General features: G+C 37.2%; 1 protein-coding gene across 1 annotated transcript; it reads right to left on the bottom strand.

Annotated features, from left to right (window-relative positions):
- Positions 1–153: 153 nt before the first annotated feature.
- LOC145770583 (phosphatidylserine synthase 1-like) lies at positions 154–11,978 on the bottom strand. Its single transcript, XM_082582272.1, has 11 exons — positions 11,873–11,978; positions 10,989–11,083; positions 10,201–10,318; positions 9,673–9,819; positions 9,219–9,377; positions 8,113–8,264; positions 7,478–7,619; positions 7,084–7,196; positions 5,310–5,375; positions 4,821–4,920; positions 154–3,463 (listed from the first exon to the last, which is right to left on the bottom strand). Exons 1-11 carry the CDS (start codon positions 11,927–11,929, stop codon positions 3,335–3,337), a joined length of 1,278 nt encoding a protein of 425 aa, XP_082438398.1. The 5' UTR covers positions 11,930–11,978; the 3' UTR covers positions 154–3,334.
- Positions 11,979–23,853: the final 11,875 nt, after the last annotated feature.

The raw sequence follows: 23,853 nt of genomic DNA, 5'->3' as shown, positions 1-23,853 counted from the left end.
TTGTAAGTTTTACGTTGTCTAACGTAGGAAGTAACCGCTTACACATCTTTGGTCAACCTTTAAAATAATGCAGGTTTCACTTATCTTGCCTCAACCTCTTGCCTTCATCTGCACTGCAGCACACAAGTTCGTAAATCTTATTTTGTATGTTACCGTATTCGCTGTGAGGATGCGCATTGTCATGGTGCGTGAAACTTTAGTAAAGCAATAAAACTACTTTTACCTGCGTCTGATAAACGTTGCAACTACTGCTAGGAAATATAACAATCCTGATGAACATCCAGACTTTTGAGTTCCATTTCAAATAAACGTAGAAGGTCAACACAGCTAAAAGTTATGCAATGTGCATACTACGTCGACATGTTGATAAATTAATGGAAGACATGCTTCATACGGCGTTACTGCGTCAAGCAAAATACATCGAAAAAATATGATTTTGACAGACGTTTTGGTGTCTAGTCTTATTTAAATTGTATACCATTGTTAGTTGTTCACTTCGAAATAGTGAACCGACAAATTCTAAATAAGTTTGCCAAACATTTATTTTGTTGTTCACTTTTCGACGTAGTTTTCTCATTCAAAGGCTACATCCTCAGTGGCGTAGCCAGAAAAAAATTTTGGGGGGGGCCAATTATTTGATGAATTGAAGAGAACGACAAAATGTTTGATTTAAGACATCACCACCTGATGTGCAGTGGCGCATCCTGGTGGGTTAATCAAGGGAAGCAATAAAGCTGGCGGGGGGTTAGAGTGTGCCGAAGGCACGCGTATTCTAGGGGGGTCCGGGGGCATGCTCCCCCGGAAAATTTTTGCAAAATTACACTTAAATAATGGATTATAACGCTTTCTGGAAACACTTTCAGGGTAATATTTGTATGAAACTTATTAGCAGATAAACAGCTATTAACTTATTAAAGGTAGCTCTTATCTACACAAAAACGGGCAAAAACTGCGGCTAAAATTAGAGAACACAAAAAACTCAGCTACACAAAAACCCTACAGAGTAAGCGATTCTGAAATTGCTTCCACAGATTAGTTAAAAGAAGCGTAAATCGCGTAAACTTTGCGCGATTTACGATTTGCAAAATTTATTGGTGTCTTTTTGTGTGTCTAAAACAAGTCCTGGGGGGTGTTAATAGCCAGATGTCTTGGAAAACAATATAAATTTATACAAATTATATTATATTTTCAACAAAGGGTTCAACTTCGGAATCCAAACTTTGAAAATTTGGGGGGGGCCATGGCCCCGTTCGCCCCCCCCCCCCTGGCTACGCCTATGTACATCCTTTCTCATTTTCACCTGCACTTCATCAGCAGAGTAGACTGAGAATATTTTAACCCAAAGGTAACTCATGCAACAAATAAAGTTTTCCAAAGATTTGTAAAGTCCTAGGTTTCAACTGAACGTGTATTAGAAAATTTTGCATCGATAAAGACAAAGTTTGAGCATTGCATCCTGAGCATTATTATGACATAAAAGCAATATTATTTTGTCATAAATTTTCAATCACTAAATTTCGACCACGCATCGTACCATGAAGATAAAACACAAAAACAATGCAGTGCATGGTTTCTCACCGCAATGAAGAAACTGAAGGCAAAAACAGACTGTTTTGTCAAAGTAGAAAATCAGCTGAGTTAAAATAAAATCCGAAAAAAATCGACAACACAATAAAATAGCGGGAATCGGCCTTACAAAAGTGGCTTCAAGTAAAATGCGGGTAAATACCACAATCTGTATGTGGTTGAAAATAAATGCAGAATTTCGGACTTTTGGACGTAAAAAAACACACAAAGAAACAGTAGTATGAAGCACGTTAACACTACATGCATTAAACCAGACATAGTAGAAAACTATGCCTTAGGATAGTTCCAAAAATTGAATTACTTGATCAGTCACATGGAAGACTTGTGTTTTTAAACAAACTTGTACAATGTACATAAACAGCAACAAGGTAATTTAGTATTGCAGCATGTCATTCAACGTAATAGATCGTAAAGTATTGTCTTTTTTCGTTTAACTAACTATATAGTTTTTCGTTGTGATAGCCAGAAATAAATAAAAAACAAACTGAACTGACATAATCTTTATCAAAAATTTCTTAACCAGCTAGCAAAGTATTGTGCATTAATTCAATGTGTGCAGACATTGCATCAAAGTGAAAAAGATGAACTTTATAATATGAGAGCAAGCAGCCGTTTTCTGGTTTCCAATTTAGCAAAACGTTGTACTTTGCTGCGAAGTTTATGATAGTCTGCGTAGTGCATATTCAACTGCACAGCGATAAGAAGAAACTGTTCGAAGGGTGAACAGCTGGAAACTTTTAGACTACTTTTCGGAAGCAAAGTTCGGGCAATCGACTTTCTAGTGTTGCAACGAAATTCTGCGAATCACATCAACCACAAAATATATAACTCTTGAGCACAACGGGTCGTCTTTTGCTCACAATAAAAACGATCGTATATAGCTTATGTGAAACAACAAAGAAAAGGCTACACATGTATCAAAATATCTAAATAATCTTTAAGAAAAAAACAAACAAACGAAAACTTCAAATGAAGAACAGTTCTATTTGTGTCATCTTGGGCTTCAATAATTCTTTCAAAGTATCATAGCGTGCAGAAAGAAGGTGTCAATGTCAAGAGCGTAAAGCTAAAATGTTTATGGTTAAACTTCCAAGATCATAGGCAAAATGGCTGTGTTACACGTGGCTTTGGATTTCGAAATCTTACTACCATTGATTAGATGAGTTATAGATCAACACTCAGCAGCTTTACCAAACATTACATAGTTAAGATTTCATTGAATTCTGATCGTCATTAGTCATAGGGCTTACTTTGCATGTAGCCCATTCATAAAAAACGATTAAAACACCTGCAAGCCTAACACTCTATGACGCCATGCGGTGTCTCAAGAACACTATAGTATATATAGCTCTGACAAACAAGTAGGCTGCTTGACTTGCATAAATCAACAAACCAGCACATGCCAACTACTGCTTTGCATAAAATACAGTGACGATCAAGTAATCAAGGCATGCTTTTTTCTCTTGATAAGCAATGGAGTACGACCAAATGCAACGAAAATCATCTCACTGAACACAATTATGATGTCAATACGTCGAAGCTTACATTTGACGCAAAATACAAGATAAGGATGAACCAATTATTACATTTTTTGCCATTGGGGCCATATTTCTACAACCCCAAGCAAGGTTTATAAGTCAAAATATATTATTTCTGGTGAAAAATGAATTTCTGAAAGTCAGAATCCCGTTACTGACTGCGAGCCTCCCCCTTATGAATGTGATGCAATCAGTACCATGGATGACATTTAGTCACTTTTATCCCCCTTTTCTTTACACGAGTCATATGGACTGTCAAATACAGTTTTTCCTTCTTTTTCCAATCTTCTATTGCTGACGTACACTAAGCCAAAAAGCGAGGTCAAGGTCACTACCATCTGAAATTAAAAATTGATAAAAATACACTTTTTTCATTCCTAATTTTTTTTTTGTATTTCCGACCATCAAAGCAAAAAAAACAATACCACTTGCCATAACATAGTAAGGGTCTGGAAAAATGTAGAAGCGACAAAACGCGAACCATAAAGCGTTAATAATCCTGTTTGATTGGGGTGGAGGCATTCGGTCAGAGGTCAGAGTTACAACGCGCAATATGTCGGCACTTGCACTCCAACTTGTATCTGCAAGACGCCTCAGTAAGGCGACGTGAGATGTTAGTTTGCTGCGTTGTGACATTCGGTTGTGACGATCTGCGAGTACTTTGTATAGTGTTAGTTGTTACTCTAACTAAGAATGTGGGCTCAGACGCTTGCCGTTTTGTGATAACTTTTTTCTTACGTTTTTCCACTTTCCTGTTGAGACAAAAGGCCGCTGCCACAGTTGCTTTAGTTGAGCTTTAGTGAGTGTGAAGCTTGGACAATAAACAAAAAAATGCGGAAGTAGGCCTATAGGCCGCTGAAATATAGTTTTTAAGTAGAATGCAACAAATATCCTACCGCAGCCACAAAACTAGCTTAGATGTACCAGCTCAAACTAATCCAAACCAGAAGTCTCTTGCACAATATCATAAAGCGACAGACAAGCTTTTTGGCCATATCATGAGGAAGAGGAATAATTAAAACAAGCTGCTTTTTGTGGAAATATCAAAAGGATCACGTAGAAAACAGCGTCTTGTTTTTCTTAATAACCTCAAGGTTCACCTTCATGTGAACTACCAGAACAATTTTTAGTACCGTAGTCAAATGGAAGGAACTGTGCATAAGCGTCTAAGCCTGGAACAGGCGTGGTACATAAAGAAGCAGTGTCCGATAATGGACAAGCTAGCAATGTATTAGCTTGATCCTCTCTCAGAATGTCAGTTTTTAGTCGGAGCGTAGGATAGTAAGGTCATTGATATATGCTCACTGGTCACATGCTGTGACAGATCGTGAATGTAGGTAAAGCAGATGAGAGTTAAGAATGCTCCTTGTGGAGCACCGTTTTGGAGGCAATTTCAATTTTTTGAAATACGTTGTATAAACGGTTATAGGCAAATTGTTCGTAAACAGTTGTTCGTAAAACAATTTTTCGTGAACAGTTGTTCGTAAAACAATTGTTCGTAAACAGTTGTTGGTGAAATGAAATCCGTGAAACAATTCTTCGTAAAGCATGTCTTCTTATACATCAAATCTCAATTGCATGCACGAAGAAATGCTTTGGGAAAATTGTTTTACAAAGAATTGCTTACGAAGAATTGTTTTACGAAGAACTGTTTACGAAGAAAACATCGGACACCGTATAAACAATTAAACATACCGTCACAAGCAGCCATGCCAGCATCTTAGCCGTTTGCGTACGAGTAAATTCCGCATATCCAATTTTGATCGAAATGTTCAACTCCAAGCCCATCATCGCCCTGTGATATAATAATTGCAGTCCACAATTTTTATGCGGTTCTTGAAAAAGGACAAATACATGATTCAAACCAATATGTCTTCCTGGATAATCATTTCGGTTGAAATTTTGAATAAACGCTTTTAACTGAACGTTTTAATTTTTTGATTAAACATTCTATGCCAGTAGCAATTCATGTTTAGAGCGACTAAATCATGATCAGAAATTTTTATTATCGTGTGCAGACATAAGTAAAGAGAAATTATCACAAGTACATTTGATGTGGCACACAAGTGAATCAATCAATCTACTTTATTTCGCAATCAACAATCAAAGTTTAAAATCGACTTTTAAAATGGTATATGGATTAATTTTCAAACCACATAGATACCAAAATGAACTCTTACTTACAAGAATATCCACGCTTGAGTTCCCATGCGATTGCATGTGACGTCAGTCATGTAAACGTAGCCTTGCCTGCAACAACATTGATTCAAAGAAACATGCCATTTACGATTCGGTCTAGGACTCCAGAAAAATACAAACGGAACGAACTTTTCTAAATCGAATAACAAGTCAAACTAGAAAAAAAAGCTATCGTAGTTTCTAAGACAAGGTTTGCCCAGTCTGAAACTGACGGCAGAGGGGATGTTCAGCAAGTAGGTGCTTGTGTAGGTGTAACTGTGCTTTGCCACAGGTTAGTGTGATGTTGCTAGGTTTAGATGCAGTTGCATGTGCTTTCCATCTATTACGTTCAGTCGCATCCGCCAGATGGCTTCTTTTTTTTTATCCAAGACTGAGTGCGTAAAGGTGCGTCTACACGAGAAAGTGTTCTTGCTTAGAAATTCTTGCTTAAGCTAGTGATTAAACTCGTTTCGTCTACACTGGCAACCTCGACGAAGATTTTGCTCGCTTGAATCGCGGTCACGTGAGTATCTAATCCCCAATGACGTTACGTTTTAAAAAGTTCGCGCCAAAGCATAGCAGTTCGCGCTAAAGTACAGCAGAGTAGACCAAGCAACTGACTGTTCTTTGACCATTTGAAGTTGTTGCAGTCTTTCAGTCATGGCTTCCCAGAAGTTGTGTAAAAAATGCTGCAAAAAGCGAAGGATGCAAACCCGCAATTTACTGCTTTTTATTGAAGCATTCAGACACCTCAGTGAGGTTGAAATGTTGGAAACAGAATTTCGTGTCAGCGTGGGTGACTGGTAACAACCAGCAAAATCATTCTTCCGCTATTTTTATTACCCAGTGTACAATGGCAATGGTTTTCTGCTGAGATCTTGTTTTGGATTTGAAATTGGAAAATATTGTGCTTTCTATGGGCTATTTCGAGTACGGTCACCGCCAGTTCAGCTCGCAACATTAATAAGAACGGGTTGGGATCAAAACTTAACGAAATCCTTTAACGATACCGCCCTGCCCTGTCTGGATACTGAGCTGAGAGGAGACCTGAGATTTTGGCGGGAAAAAACATTTCTAAGCAAGAGAACTCACTTAAGCGCCCAGTTTTTCGCTCTGGAGCGTATTTTTTCTCGACGGCTCGCTTACTCTCCCATTTTCTTAAAAGTAAGCGGCACAAACTGCGATTAACTTAAAGAAACAAGAAGTTTGGCTAGCTTAAGCAAGAAAACAGTCGTCGTGTAGACGCACCTTCAGTCTTCCTTGCTGGTACATAACCTCTCCACTGACAAGATTCTAGCCAAATCTCCCCGCGGTACACCACGGAAACTGGGTGCAATGCAGCTACTGTCTAGGGATCTCGGAACAGATTAGAGTCCAAGAGAGTCAGTGCACATGGCCCGTTGACATGCAGAAACGCCCTGACATTCACCATTCCAATTCCCGATCACGGGGTTATATGGCGACTGTTATCTCTAGATAGCTTGTAATAACCTGAATGACAATTGACAGTAGCATATGTGGCGGGTCACTGGTATATTATTGGAACAACGTGTATTATGCAGATGAAAGTTTTCACAACTGCCCTAGTTGGCTGGAAACGGTGGAGATCTTGGTCTGTGGTCTGTCAAAAGTGTGCCAAGATAGTCAAGGAGAGGAATCCGGCTGTAAAACTGCCTGAAACAAAATATGTCAAGCCTAAAAAAAGGGGTGACACGTGGATAAAAATCATGTTTAGTTGTGTCTCGTGCAAGAAACGTTTTTAAGTAACAAAACAGCATACCTGCATGTTGGGGCGGCTACAATGGCAATCAAGATGAGTCTCACCCAGCAGAACGGGTGAGTTGCCGGAAAGCGAAAAAAATGTTTCAGAAAAAACGTATTCAGTTCACTGACCTGAAATAGAAATCAAAATGTTCATTCAACGTACAAAAAGTGTGACATCAAATGCTTTAAATTAATAAATTTATAAATTTTACTCCTATAGTAGCCATTGTGTTATCATATTACTTTTGCTGGCAAAAAAAACATTCCTTCTTTTCAGCATTCAAACTATTTAACATAAAAAAGAAAAAGGAATGTCTATTCGGTGTTAAAAAAATGTATAAGCAACTTTTAGTTGATGCATGTTTTTTATATTGCTGTTTCACCACCAGGTTAAGTAAAGCAGGACGTACCAAAAAGAGGAACAATGTTCCAAACACTGCAAGAATGCGACGAGTGCTCGATCCTGGTCCAATCCAGGTAGATCCGGTCCACTGCAGGGGCGTAAACTGCATCACCACTCTCCGTAACTTTCCACTTGCAGAGTGGATATCCCTGAAGAATGTTCACATCACTAATGCAAATTATTTGCAACACAGAAGCAACGCCAAACCTAAGCCAGGAGATCAAACGTTTGGTTGCAGATGTATATCAACGGAACACATGGTGTAGCAGCACTGGACAAAGTTACACTGACCTGCCTTTCCATCACCTGCTCTGAAATTTAAACAATCTGCCTCATACAAAATAAAACCAAATTGTAAATTCATAGGCTACTCGTTCATATATATCTCTCATCGTGCATACATTTGAAGAAAAAACACCCAAACAAGCAAATCGTTGTCCTGATTGCTTCCATCACTAAAACTCTCGCAACTCTACGTTTAAAGCAAAGTTTTCTTTTATACAAAAATTGGGTAAAGCACTAAAAGGTGTTTGGGAAGGAAATTAGGCTATAGCCTAGGAGTGCCAAGCTAAATGGAGACGAACATTTTGCATGCTGAAAGTTTTGAATTTGATGAACCAGAAGGAACAGAGTGAAGCTTACTTGATTGATTCCCATCGGTACTTTCTTAACTCGAGATACTGGCAGATCCTCATTCCAACAAATATTCCAAGTGCATTGCAAACACATATATCAATGATTATTTGATCCCACCAGCACTCTTGAAAGTTGGGAAAGATATCATTGAAAAATAACTAAAAACAAAATTAAAAATATGTTCCCATTATTAAACTAACAAAGATATACGGTATTGTAGTCCGGATAATTTTAACATCAGCCATAGAAAGTGATGTGACAAGACACTGACTAAGTGATCTGGTATTAGGCGGACAGGAAGATTGGGTTTTATGCTTTCCGCGCACTAAATCCAAATTTTTAACCACGTGGCATAAGCCTGAACATGGTCACTATTATAGTAAGATATCATGTGTCAAAAATGGCTAAACTTGAAAACACACCAAGGTAGTGGAAACAGAAACCAATGTACGAAGAGTCTGCTGCCATACGGTGGGATGGCGGAGCGGGTAAGGCGTTCTCTTTCCAATCATGCAATCATAGTTCGACTACCGGCTTCAGCTGGTTGTTGAAAAACATCGCTCACCTCTACCCAAGGTTAATAAATTGGGTGGGCATAGTTGCAGAAGGAAAGGCGGCCGAGAGAAAGGAACTGGCCACCCTACTCTCGTTAGTGCCAAAGGCTTAGTATAATGAGAACCTTATCATATCATCCCCCGATTTAGTATGGGACTCACCTTACCCATAACACATCGACTGAAGACTTGAAATGTCTTTTATTGTAAATTAAATTTTGTAAAAGAAGCAATATTGATACGTAAAAAAACACAGAATGGACACTATGCTCGGTAGTGAATTACATTTTTCCACCAATAGTGTTGGCCTCCATCAGTGTACCCAACGGAGTAGTGGTCTGAAACAGCTGTCTACCATTTACCACAGTCGACAGCTTAGAATTGCCGCCAAAACTTGAAATAGTTTTATTGCTTCCAAGTCCCAAGCTCATACAATCAACATCCCAGTCGGAAAAATTAGCCGTTTTACATCTTGCCATGCAAACGTTGAGTAAATGTGAAACGGTGGTTGTTTTTTGGCTGGGGTAGAACGGGAACACTGTGAACCAATCACCTCACCTCTGTGAACTCCCAAAGGATGCTAATGGACCAGCACATCACGTAGCTTCTCAGTGACAAAGCTTTTACCGCCCAACCAATAAAATGCCCGAAAGCAAAGAAGTCAAAAGCCGAATATACTCGCTCTACAGAAACACTAGAACAATTTACAGCGTAAGCCTGAAAAATAAAAGAATAGTAAGCGTGTGTGATAATATGCAAAAGATTGTGGACCATCCGTCAAAGCTTTGGGCTCTGCAATGACAAATTAATTAACGAGTATTATTATATTTTATTTGATTTTTTTTTCTTGCTGTAATCCCACTGAGTAAGCACGTCGTTTTCCATTTTCACAGTAAACTGTTTAATTATACATCCATCTTGTATAGTTATTAACCATGATATTTTCTATAGATAATTTATCTTACTGATATCAAACGAACCCACATATCGTGTGACCAGCATCCTACCTCACCTCAACAATATCAATTTCCCTCTTCGCAAAGCGTACGTTTGGATCCACCCAGTACAGTACAGTTTTTACTTGATCCAAACTAAGGCAGGAGGCAAAGGCCAAACACATCAGGTAAAATACACTGACTCCAAATACAAGACGCCACACCTGTCAAAGGTAAGTAGGCTACTTAATGTTTCAGACACTACTCATTTCATAACATCAAGGCACAGAAAGTATTAAAAGCACTGACAATTTGGGCATGGTGTAAATGCACGTCATGATGAATATACATACTTACCTACAAAAAAAGATTAAAGAGGTAATTTTTTCGTTGATATTTCATAAATGCTTCTTGTTGTTATTAATACTTTACGTGTCGCCACTTCCTTGGTCCAAGAAGCATGCGGGTGTATTTTTATTTTCGATAAAGCAAATGACTAGACGGCCTGGTGTTATAAAATACCACAACTTATGTGCAATGCATATTTTGTCGTAATTTTTTACGCATGAAAAGCTGTTCATATTTTATTTGTAGTTATGCCTTACCACAGGGTGAGGTCTAGTGAATGGACCATTAGGAAAGACCAATGCACTAACGATCAGAAAAAAGGCCACCATCATGTAAAGGCCTGCTTGAACGTTGTGTTCTGGGTTTGTATCGTTTCTGCAATGCGGGAGTTTATCAATGGTTTACACTGTAAGGCTTAGTAAGTAATATTATTTTATTTAAAACTTTCATGCTTGTCTTGGCCTACAATGATAACATAGTAGGCTACTGTACAGCAATAGCCAATTCCAACTATTTCACAAACCACACAGGACACTAAAAGTTCACAACTGCAAGATTGAAGACAAAGCATAGCAAAACAAGATTACGATATGAAAAACAACTGCAGACGGACTTTGAACTTCTGAGTCTCGTCAGTGCAGCGATGACAAGACACCGAACACTTACTAAAAAGTAGTTGGTGTATTTTTCCATTGTGAATGTGTTTGGTGTATGGTCATCACTGCAATGATAAAATTAGAATGTTTCCTTCATTAAAATCATACTTTGCTGGTAGCATTGCACCCAGCAATATCTGGTTTACATTTAGTGCTCTTCATAAACTCAAGTAGAGTAGGCTACGCACTTTTTGCCACACTTTGTGCAATATTGTTCCAATACTCACAAACGCTTCGTATGAGTAAAAGAAGATAAGTGTGTATGACATACTTCACACCACTGCTGTGAGGTAATGTTGAAACGTAAGTGGTTTGACAATAGCAGAATGACGAGCAATTCTCAGTTAACTTACTAGTGATGAGTGAAAATGTAAATTTTATCTTCTTACCTGCTCATAACGATGAAAAAATTAATCACTAATGTTATCACCAGCAGCGTCATTGTGCGAGGAAAATAAAAAGATTTCATTGAGATTTCTTCAACCTGAAACAGATGTCAAAATTCAACCTTTCAAATAGGTACTTGAAACCAAAAAAGCACGTTAATGAGACAAAAAGTTTTAGCTACTGATCACGGCTGTTTCTTCTTTGAGAGAAATGTTATTGTACAGGTCGGTCGGTCGGGCAACCGCTCTAAATCCAGCAAACAAAATGTTATTTGTTTTATAATTCAACGTCTGCATATGTTCAGTCAATGTAAAAACGACGAATTCAACTCGCTGGGAAAGCACTTTTCATAACAAATTGTCATAACGTCGGTTTCTAAACACTTACTGCGGAGAATGAACCGACTCAATATCAGTCAAATCAGCTCATAAAACATTTATTCACTTTTCCTAAAACCACTCGTAGTGATTAAATCCCAACAAGCAAAAATCTAATCCGAAAAAATTCGCTAACAAACTGCGTGGTCGATGATTTTGCATGAAGTAGGCTATGACACAGCCCACACAAAGATTTCTGTTAAAGGTAGCCTACCTTGTACAAAGAAATGAAACAAGGCAATACCTCGGATCGTGTATTGCTGGGAATCGGCAAAATAGTTCGGACAGCTTAGCTTACTTCAATTCAACGTTCTTGTTCAAGTGTTTGGGGTTACTACTTGCGTATAATAAGAACCTTTTGATTCCCCAAGGCTCAATAACAGAGTATGGGACCTTTACCTACTACTTGAACAGCAGGTTAGTAGATAAAGGAAGAACATAGATCATCAAAATACTGCAGTTATACGAGTCTACTATTAAAAATATTACAAATTTACCAAATAACTTACTTGTTTTGCATTAATGTTGTCAAAGTTGAAACGACGAGTTTGTCGTGGACGCTTCATCTTACTATTAAATATTTGAGCAATATCACCCGTCAAAATACAAGTATAAATTCCTAAAATGCAGAAATATGACATTTTGGCATTTAATTCGTTGGTTAGGCCTATTACGATATCCTAATACTCAAGTCAATACTTTTAGCTCTAAGCTCCAGTCTTTGAAGTTCAGTTAAACAAACGAGCACAATGGTCAAACTACGAGGCCAGTTATGCGACCGAATTAGATCAGGAATGCTATTTCTTCATCGTATGAGACAGGATTGTTCAATTTCAGGGCAGGTGATAGAAAGCCATGTGAGTGTTGCTTCGTTCATTGCTGCTATGCCGTGCATTCCATTAGATGCCTTGTAAATGGGACATTTTTAAGAATGACATGGTCAACAGTTAATCTCGTACGGAAAGATCAGCCACTTTTTCAACCTAGAAATCAGCCTTTTTGCATCGATTTAATGTCTGAAAACATTATATCAATGTAAAAAATAATTTCTGGCTGAATTACCAGAGTTTGATCAGTAGCAAATCTAGAAACTAAAAGCTTTGGTAGAGAGTTTGCTTTGTTGAATTATAGACAAACAAAACAAAGTTTACACATGCTGTATACTGTGAAGGGGACACACGTACGTGTCGAAAACGTTTGAGTTGATTTTTTTTAAATTACGTTTTATATCTCTGTGTAAAACAACATGTTCAATTAAGGTACGGCAGCAAGATCTGATTGATTTCAACATTGCATTAAAAGATAGAGGATAAGACGTCAACGACCACGTCTTAATGATGGAAAGGCTAAGCAGGAGTGATTACTAGAATATAAAATTGACAAATGCTGCCTTGTTCTATGAAAATATGTTCTTGTTGTTTTAAGGTCACGTGGCCTAATCTCCTTTCTCCTTGAGATCACTGCACACTTGCACAGCATACATTACAAATCATGGTAGCCCGTGCGATTACGGCCATCCTTAATCTTATCAGTACAAGCTGTACTTTGTTAAAAGAAGCAGTTGTATTATTCCTGTTTGCATAACATAATATAAAACCATAAATGACCAAAATGCCGATGCTGTTGTCGAAAGATCTGTCTCCATGACAAAACAATGCTGCTTGGAGCTAACAATGAAATGAAGAGTATGAAATCTCTTGCTCTGGAAACGTAAGGCAGTCACGCATATAATTTTACACTAGACCAGTGGCGTAGCCAAGGGGGGGTTTTGGGGGTTACAACCCCCCCTTTGGCACGCGTGTGACGTCACGATATTGAGAATGATGCTTTCAGTCTAAAAAAAATTGCCTAGTTTTAAACAAAATTGCATTAAAAGAGCGAGTTTTGCCAATACCAAACATTCAAACATCTCAGCCAGGAATTAGCAACAAGAAAACACAGAGACTTAGCTTTATTTCCGAAAAATGCCGAAGAAAACATGATCTTATCCTTTTTCTATGCTACCAGACAGCACCATTTTACAGGAATATTCCTACCCACATTTTTGTTGAAAATGCTCTCAGAATGCACCAAATTCCAAGTAATTTTTCAAAATTTTCTGGGAGGCCCCCCAGACCCCCCGCCGCTGGGTGGTCAAACCCCCCCCCCTTTCAAAATTCCTGGCTACGCTACTGCACTAGACTGCGACTGCACCTGCAAATGAATGTAAAACGAAAGTAGTCCGATCTCGTCAGGCGAGATTTGAGTAACAAGAACTGTCGTTGTTGAGAAAATAAGACTCAACAGACGCGGTGAACTGTGATCGGAAACTAAACATCTAAACTTCAGATTAATTTACTTTTGTTGTTTATGACATAGGCCACTATAGTCCAAAAATAACGTCGACCCGCCCCCACCACGCAGGTAACGGTATGACAAAAAAAAGCAAAAAACGCCAAAAACGAAAATGCATTTGAAGTGAGTGTCACACGAAAACAAAGACCATTTTTATACATAATGCATAATACCTTTTTAAAACTGGGATTGTGAAAGAAGTAAAAATCGTAAAGGTAGACTACTTCTATTGGATTTGAAAACAAATATTCTATTGATTTTCTATGCATTGATTGCAGTCTGCAAAGCGATGTAGTTTTTAAGTCATCCACAAAATCGTTTACTTAAAGCACACCAGTGATTGCAGAGAATTATGCAGTATGCTCTGTTTCTGCATTTGCGCCGGTTGTGTTTACATACTGTAGATACTTTTATCTTTAATTTTCTTTCAAATAAAAACTAAGTTGTATTTTGTCAGATGCTTGTCAAAAGCTACATTTAAAGCTAAGAACTTTGACTTATTTTTTGTATTATTATACAATTAGACAGCAGGGCTGTAAAGTCGGGCAAAATGATACGACCTCGATTCCTTCATTTATAACTGGCCAACTCTGACTTCGGACATGTCAAAATCCTTCCGATTTCACAGCTCTGACAGAGCTGTGAAATCGGGCGAAAAATATACGATTCCGACTCCTCGGTTTATAACTGGCCGACCGACTACGGACAAGCTAAAATCCCTTTGACTCCACGACTCCTATTCCACTGCCCAGGCTAGAATCTGCTATGTTGTTGCTTGGCTTGGTTTGCTTATGGTTAAACAAAACAACCAATCACTTTACCGAAAATTGTATTGTAATATAATAAACTGTCATTAGTTAAACATATTGATATCTGGAGTCTGGACAGTTTAGCGAATTAAAGACAAGTTAATCATTAACGACGACAGCCATCATACTGTAAATGTTAATGGCGGAAGATAAGCCGAGTGTTAGTTTCGCTAGACTAAATTTTCACACTTTAGACTTGTACTCTAAATCTTTTGGCTTAGGAAACACGGCAGTTTGTAAGTAAATTCTAGTGTAGGCTAAGTGGCCAACAGTGCTTTTTGCTTGAATAAATAAGCTTAGCACACCTTGGCAATTGGCATAATTATGTAATGTATGCAAAAAAGCAGTCTAGAAGGGAAAACTGTGTCGACCATAAGCACACTTTTAAGTGACGCTATTCTTTCTATCAAATTCCCTTTCAAGCAGACGTTGAATCAATGCCAAAAACGACTAGTTGAATGGCTGGCATAAGACGATCGCATTTCTTCAGCCATGTAGGCAAATACAAAACTACAGTACACTTCAAACAGAAGTTTTCTGCTACCTCAGTTTCTCTTTCAACGTCAGTCCAGTTGCGTAGAACAACCCCACTTTGTAATTTTACTGCAGTAGCACCACTGTTACTAGCTCATGGATTTGTAGTCCCGCGGTTGCTCGTCGTATTTTATTTCCCTTTAAGCATAAACTGTTTGCTCTGAGTTGTGTTACTGCAGCTTCCAAGGATTGTGTGGAGAGCCTCGCAAAACGTTAAAAGGGTTAAAGCATTTAGCCACAATCAGTTATTTAGAAGAAAGTTTGATTTCTTAATTAAACTTACTTAATTCTTGGAATTAGGTATCATGATGCAGAAAAGCTCAAAGCACATCAACTCGTTTAAATATTACTTCAATTCTGATAAAACCAAGGTACGCAGAGGCTATATTATGCCTTCGTGGACTTACCTATCAGACAAGAAATAAAACACAAACCCACAGTAACTTGAAAGGAAACAAGGCCTAAACCGAAAAATTGATTTTGATTAAAAAAGTTTAAATCCAAAGTCAAATATTTTTGTTATTCTTGCATTAGATAACAATAACTGTCCACTTTCTCAACTACGTTTCCTACCTACTCAAAGTAGCTTGCATAATAAATACCGCATCCACCAGAGTAGCCTACGGTAGAAAAAAGTATGAAACACTTCTCGCTGAACCTTATTTTTCAAAATAGCTATGATGGCATTGGTATGTGCTATCTTTTACAACCAGCTTTATCTGTTTAGTAACACGCTGTTCAAATAAACCGCCTTCGTATGTTGTTTCATCATCATGTTGCGTTGAATTTATATTTAGTGCATGATCACAGCTTCCTGTGGCATCGGGTTACAACAGGCTGACTAGCAGCAGCTAAAGGAAATACTTTGTTATAAAACGTGCTTGTGAAGAATTGTGCTCCTATTATTGTGCACATCTGTAGCCTAATTTGCATTAGCTGGTTATGGCTGAGACTAAACACATTATTGACATGACATAAACAAAACGTTTCAGAGAGATTACGAAAATTCCAAGACTTTGCCAACAATCTGTACTTCAAGTTGTTTTGAAAACACATTTCGATTTTGCTATTAAAAGTTCACTATCATTTTTACGACCAATCCTCTTTCGAATATATGTTTTTTTTGTGTAGGAACACGAAACAATAAGAAACAAGAGTGTTTGCGCACATGGCTTCTTCAGTCTACAATGGTACCGTACGTAGTTTTCTTTTTGAAAACTGGCCATTGTTTGGCAAATTTGTACCTCACAACACTTGCCTGAACACGTCGTTCCTAACAGGTTTTAGGCTAGTCTGGATTTGTTCAAATATCTTCGTCTAAGCTAAAGAAAATGAAACACAAAAGCGATAAGGTAAAAAGCTGGTAGGCCTACAGCAGGCTGACCAGTGGCTATTTGTAAAGCACTACGTCACACTCTGTAGTAGCAAACTCTCTGTAGTACTTCGCTTGAGTGAACAGTCAGATCAATTTTGCCTCAGGCAATGCGGAAGATTAGTGCTCGATAAACAGAGATTGAATTCTCGTTGCAATACGTCAAACTGCTGCAATCGCGTCGCATATTCACTTTCAAAGAAATGTTTTAAGCAAACTTTGGTTTTAGGGAACTTTACCCAACACATTTTCCCACTTGACAAGCACTGGTCAGAATCCAGCTTAGTCTTTTACTGCAACCTTTCAAACCTTTCGAATACACGCTAGAGCTGTTCGAAACCGATACTTTTCAAAACAAAAAGCGAAATGTCGATTTGTTTCAACCCATGGTTCTTCAGTTTTAGTTTTATTTTAAATCCAAGCAAGCCAATTACGTTCCGTTCCGGCATTGAAGCGAAAACGCGCAACAATCTCAAAGCGTAGAAAACGTTATACATAAAAAAAGGCGTGGCTTTGCCCAATTTTCTTCAAAGTTGGCTAAAGTACTCGTCGTCGTCGGCTCCAGCTCGTGTCCGAACATTGGTTTGTCTTCAAATCGAATTTGTCTTTACCGGTAGTGATGTCGTATGTGGTTTTGGAGGCCCATTCTATGATGGAAAAGGCGTGGGCAAAAGGCACATTGCGTGGAGGGTGGGAGGCGTGGAAGTTTTAGCTTTTCTTTTCTAATGTTTCTTTTTTCTTGGGCTTTTTGTATCCTGTTTTTTTTTCTCGAAAATTTCCGTGCCTCCCTAGTTTTTTTGTCCAGAGTGTTCTGTCACTAGCAAGTTGTTCGTTACACGGCTGACTGACACAATGTCTTGCCCTCCCTCCGAACAAACTTTCTATATACGCCACTGCTAAAAGGTCGCTCCATTGTGTGTGTGTGTTTTTTTTCTTTCTTGGATTGCTTCAGGAACATCCTTCACTTTACATACAGAAGGATTTCTCGCTACTTTCATCAAAATGCTGCCAGTGCGGAAAATATCGTTCACACTCCTCCTGCAAGTTTTGAAGATAACTGATGATGTTATCCTTCAAGTTTTGATTGAAATCACTCCAGTTGTCTCAGTCAAGCGGTGAAATGATATCTACAATACCTACAGCTGGCACACCACCTCAAAGAAAAAAATCTACTCATTTTTTTAGTTGCACAGCTGGAGATTACTGCTTTAATTCGTATCTCAAACAAGCAAGGACGGCTCACCCATTCCCATATGTGCTGCGGTGCTGCAGCACCCCTACCCAGCCCCAGTTATTCAATTTTTCTTTGTTTTTTTAACAAAAAACATATTTATTTGATACTTTCATATCCGAAAAGGGTACGGATTACGGGTCAAAGTTATGATAATGCTGCCAATATGAGTGGCAAGGATAACGGTCTTCAAGCTCTTCTGCGCGAGAAATATAGTGTAGCTCATTATGTCCCTTGCACAGCACATTCACTTAATTTAATCGGTAGCCTAAATGTCCTGTAGAAACATGCCGTTCTGCCGCTGAGCTTTTTGAATTGTTGCAAAGCCTTTATTCATGGCTCGTCTCGTCTACTCATCGTTGGCAAGTCCATCGAAAATTCCTAGATGGTTTGCCTGTTTTGAAAACATTATTTGATACAAGATGGTCAGTTAGATATGATGCAGTTCTTCTTCTTCTATCGAGTCTTCTAAAGTTACACCACAGATTGACCAGTGATACGTGATAGAGACCAGAGACCAGTGATAGTGATACACCACAGATTGACACATTCTTCCGCAACGGAGTTATACACTGACAGGTCTCACCTACTGCACCGGGTGGCAAGCCGAGGGCAAACAAGAAGATGATCCGCTACATAGGCGTAGCCAGGGGGAGCGAAAGGGGCCATGCCCCCCAAATTTTCCAAGTTTGGATTCCGAAGTTGAGCCCTTTGTTGAAAATATATATATATTTTTTTCAATTCAATTTTATTTTTCTTTGTCAGAATGCAAAAGAAATGATATTGTGAAAAAGAAATACAGTAACAAAATCAATCAATCAATCAATCAATCAAGTTTATTTCGGCATAGCTCCACATTCATTTTCCATGTACACATCAGGAGATATAACAAATAGCTTTTTTTTATATGGAAACTACACCATAGAGGCACCGAAAAAACCATGCGGTTATCTAAGTCAAGGTGCCCCCACATGGTATGTTTTACTGACAATATATAATTGGATTAACAGTACAGAAAAGAAAACAAACACAAAGAAAAACTACAACAACAAAAAAAGAAAAAAAAAAAGTTATCAACAACAGTAGCCTAAACAACAATATAATCACAGAATGACACTTAAATGGGTCAGTAACTAGTAGCCTAAATCAGTTTATCAATGCCAACAATGTAAATAATGCCAAAAATCAGCTTCAGTAATTAGAAATGAGTTGTTTTTTATATTCCTTTTTGAAAGAAGAAAACGACAACATTGTAATTTGCTTTGGGATATTATTCCACAAGGTTGCTCCAGCATATTTAATGCATTTTTTCCCAGAATTGGAATTTATTTGCTTAATATATATAGACTCTTTCTTAGCACTTCTGGTTGAATACTTGTGAATGTCTTTCGATTTTGTGAACATGTTTTCAAAATGATTTGGTAATATATTATGGTGAATTTTAAACATAAATTTTCCTAGTTCTAGTCGATGAACATCCTCTGTCTTGAGTATATCAAACTCTTTATATTTGGGGGAAAGTTTTGTATAGTAGTCACAGTTGGCTATACATCTCAGTGCATTGTTTTGCAAGGTGTTTAGAATTTTAAAGTTGGAAGAGTCAGCTGTCCCCCAGCTTGTGATGCCATATTGGAGATGAGTATATATAAGAGCATAGTATAACATCATCAGTGTTTTTTCATCTACATAATGCTTAATCTTATACATAAGACCAATAGATTTTCGCAATTGTTTTGTCAGTTTTTCTATGTGATGTGTCCATTTCATTTTGTCATCAACTATAACACCTAAGTATTTTACATTGTCTGTGCGATCGATTTGGGTTCCATTGATAGATATTGCAAAGTTTTCATTTATATTATTCCCTCCTTTCTTGATTAGCATATACATAGTTTTACAATAATTCAAAGAAAGCTTGTTGTATCGAAGCCAATTATCAACTTGCAGAAGTTCTTTGTTAACATTACTTTGGAGATCATTTAGTGCATTTGCTGACATGGATAACAAGGTGTCATCTGCAAAGAGGGTGGTTTGAAAAAAAGAAGCCAATGGCATATCGTTGACGTACAGTGAAAATAGTAAAGGTCCAAGTATTGAGCCTTGTGGGACTCCGCATAATATATGTTCAGGGTTGGATAGAGTATTGTTTATGCATGTATATTGTGAACGGTTATTTAGATAACTTCTTAATAAACATAGAGAAACCCCTCTGATACCATAACAGTTTTCATTTTTTTTAACAATAGAGCATGATCCACAGTATCGAAGGCTTTTGACAAATCCAAGAATACACTACATGTATGAAGTCCCTTATCCTTATTGGATAATATATTACTACAGACATCAGAAACAGCAAGAGATGTAGAGAGGTCATTTCGGAAACCATATTGACACTCTGATAGTAAGTTGTATTTTTTTACATATTCATTGATACGTGATGAAATGATTTTTTCAACAACTTTTGATATAGGAGGGAGAAGTGAGATGGGACGATAATTGCTACAATCAGTCTTTGAACCTTTTTTATAAATAGGTACTACTTGAGCAACTTTCAGGCAGTGTGGAAAAATCCCTTGATTTATGCACTTGTTTATCATTTGGCTTAATATGGGGGAAGTTATGCAGCTTGCCAACTTGAGAAATTTTATTGGAATATCATCTTTTCTCACAGATTTTTTTGGATTTAATTCGCTGATGTATTGTTGGACCTCATTTGGATTTGTTTCCTTTAAATAGAAGGAATGAAGAGGACTTTTCATTTGCTCAGGTGGTGACATGTTTGGTGGATTGATTTTGGATGCCATGATAGGTCTAACAGTGCTAAAGAACTTGTTAAACATGTGTGCTATTTCATTGTTATCAGTGATAATCTGTTTCTGTTCGTTTTCTAATGATTGATTTGAAATATTATCTTTCTGTTTCGTTTGTAATATTGTGTTTATAGTCTTTCATAGTTTTGCTGGATTATTTTTGTTTGTTTTTACACGGTCTTGATAGTGTTTTTGTTTAGCTATTTCAATAAGGTGATTTAATTTATTTCTATATTTTTTGTACTTCAAGAAAGAGTTTTCAAGTCTGTTCTTGATACACACTCTGTAAAGTTTATTTTTATTCTTAATGGATTTTAAGATGCCTTTTGAAATCCATGGTTTTTGAATTAACTTTCTGTGTTTCCTTGATGTGGTTTTTAAAGGTGCATGTTTATCTAAAACTGATTTAAATTTGTGCATAAAGACATTGAAATCATGATCCACTGTGTTGTTGTATGTTTCCCAGTCATGAAATGAGTCGTGCAGTTCAGTGAGAAATTGTTCAGAATCAAAATTACTCATATTTCTAGTAGTTATTTTAGTGGCCGAGTTACATTTTGTTGAAATTTTAGTTTCTACCATTATAAAGATTGGCAAGTGGTCAATAATGTCATTCACTAAAATTCCAGATGTTACATTGTCTTTGAAATTATTTGAATACATATGATTAATTAATGTAGCACTGTGATCCGTGATTCGAGTTGGTTTATTAATAAAATTCAAATTCATTTAAACTTCTTATATTAATGTGGAGAATACTTAGGCTATTTCTATGTTTTTCCATGTTTATTAGTTTTCCAAATTCAGATAGATCATAATATTTAGATGTAACTTCTTTCGTGTTGGATGTCTCGTTGGTGTTGGCAGCCAGATTTCTTATATTATCATTGTTTAGGTTTTTTACATAGTGCTTAGAGTTACAATATTTAGCGAGATCACAAATTACATCATCATTCACATTGGCAAATGGTAAGGTATCATTCATACAGATGCTGCAAAAATATGGATCACTATTACTGGAGAGATTTTTAAACTGAGAAAAAGTTAAACATGAGCATTTTAAATGAGACCATTCATTACAGATATCACAACAGATTGAATTTTGATTGCTTTTGCAAGATTTTTTGCAATGTGGGCAAGGAAATTTGACAGCCATTAAATAGATATTGGTTAATATTACCAGGGGATGATTAACTGGAAAGCAGACTTTTAACTACATTTTTGCAACATCTGCATCACTGGATACCTTGATACGTGGTGACAACTCATTTTTTCTAACAAAAATATCTCCGGTAAAGGTCCATATGTACTTGTATTGATGATCTCGTCTGGCCCTCAATGTTTTGAAGTACAGGTCTTTTTTTTGTGGAGTCAAGTTCTCGTTGATGTACAGAGATCTCATACCTTCGATTCCAAAGTTGCTAATTTCTGAAAAGCGCTTCCTGTTTGCAAATATTTCGTTTCGAATGTCTCTATTAGAAAATCTAACAATTATGGGTGGTGGTCGTTCTACATTCTTTGATGGCAAGCGATGAGATGTGGGGATGTGATAGTCTTTAATATTCAAGTTAATCAATTTTAACAGATTTTTAATAATTTCATTTGTGTTTTCTTCCGGCTTTTTGGAAACCCCATGGAATTCCAAGTTTTCACGCCGTCCATATTGGTCAAGATCTTCTAATGTCTTTTTATTTTGTTCAAGAACAGCGAGGAGGTCATTTGTTTCTTTTTTTATTTTGTCAACAGTTTTGTTTTTTTCTTCTTTTTCCTCATCAGATGCTTTTGCTGCTCTTTTGATTTCTTCAAATTCCAAGCTAATAAACTGTTGACTCTTTCTCAAATCTTCAATATCTTTTTTTTGGCTTTTTTGTTCAGTCACAATTTCTTTAATTTTTTCTTGAAATTCATTCATATAGGTTGAGAGTTCCTGTTTTAGCATTACTTTGAATTCCTCTTTTAGATTGGATTCCATTTTGTTGATCATTTTTTTAAATTTTTCCATGTTTGCCATGTTGCAGTTAAAATAGTCAATAAAAAGTTAGATTAAGTTTAAAAAAATTACAACAAATGTTATTAACAATATCCCTAGAACTTTATTCAAATAGAATGAAAAGGAAAAGGTGGCAAAACCATAATGGTTTAAGACGTGCATAAAAGGATCTAATATTGATTGCTAATAAAGTTTGTAGAAATTTATATCGTTTTCCAAGACATCTGGCTGGCTATTAACACTCCCAAGGAGTTGTTTTAAAAAAACAGAAAGACACCAATAAATTTTGCAAATTGTAAATCGCGCAAAATTTACGCGACGGTTTTTGTGTAGTTATTGAGTTTTTGTGTAGCTGAGTTTTTAGTGTTCTCTAATTTAGCCGCAGTTTTTGCCCGTTCGTGTGTAAGAGCTATCTTTAATAAGTTAATAACTTAGCTGTTTAACTGCTAATAAATTTCACACAAATATTACCCTAAAAATGTTTTCAGAAAGCGCTATAATCCATTAACTTATTTGAGTGTATTTTTTAAAAAATATTCCGTGGGAGCATGCCCCCTGACTCCCCTAGAATACGCGTGCCTTCGGCACGCTCTAACTCTAACCTCGCTACCACTTTTATTGCTTCAACCCACCAGGATACGCCTCTGCACATCAAGTGGCGATGGCTTTAAATCAAACACTTTGTTGTTCTCTTCCATTCATCAAATATATGGCCCCCCCAACATTTTTTTCTGGCTGCGCCACTGGTCCGCTCTATGGGACTCGGTGCCACATAATACATGCAAATGGGCCCGTGTCGTAGCCCCACGTACTCTACCATTAATTTTAGCGAAAAATGTCACTTGATAAGAGCCCCCACTTTCAGCTCAGCCCAGGGCCCCATAAACCCTTAATCCGGCCCTGATGCGACTGTAACTAACAAAATTACGACGTTTCATGCTCTCCTTCGTAAAAGTATATATCAATTTACTGATCGCTGCTTTAACACATCGAATACGTGGATTCAGCATTTGATGAATCTGCTCTTCCAGCATCGTGATCGTGCTCTCTAGCCTGAAACTTGTGGTTAATATTTGTGTAGTACCGATAGCTGCTACTCGTTTTCTGTGTGATGTTGTATTTCGTTTTCTTTGTGTGTTTGTATCCTATGGACCAATTCTACTTGGGTCTGAAACAAAATCCAAATAAATAAATAAATTTGAGCAGATGGAAGAAGACGTCTGGGATATTAGTTGAAAATACGAACTAATTTTGAATGTTTTGTACATAGGAAAAACGTCCACATCAAATTTACTTTTTATAAATTGTCCGATTTTACGAGCAAACGTTTTAAATTCTTTTCCCACAAACTGTATGATGATTATAAATACGGTACTCAGTCAAAAAAATACTTTTAGTAGAAAATGTCCT

This window comes from Aplidium turbinatum, chromosome 1 (genome assembly GCF_918807975.1).
Source record: "Aplidium turbinatum chromosome 1, kaAplTurb1.1, whole genome shotgun sequence".
NCBI classification, from domain to species: Eukaryota; Metazoa; Chordata; class Ascidiacea; order Aplousobranchia; family Polyclinidae; genus Aplidium; species Aplidium turbinatum.
This window is presented reverse-complemented; position numbering and strand designations above follow the sequence as displayed.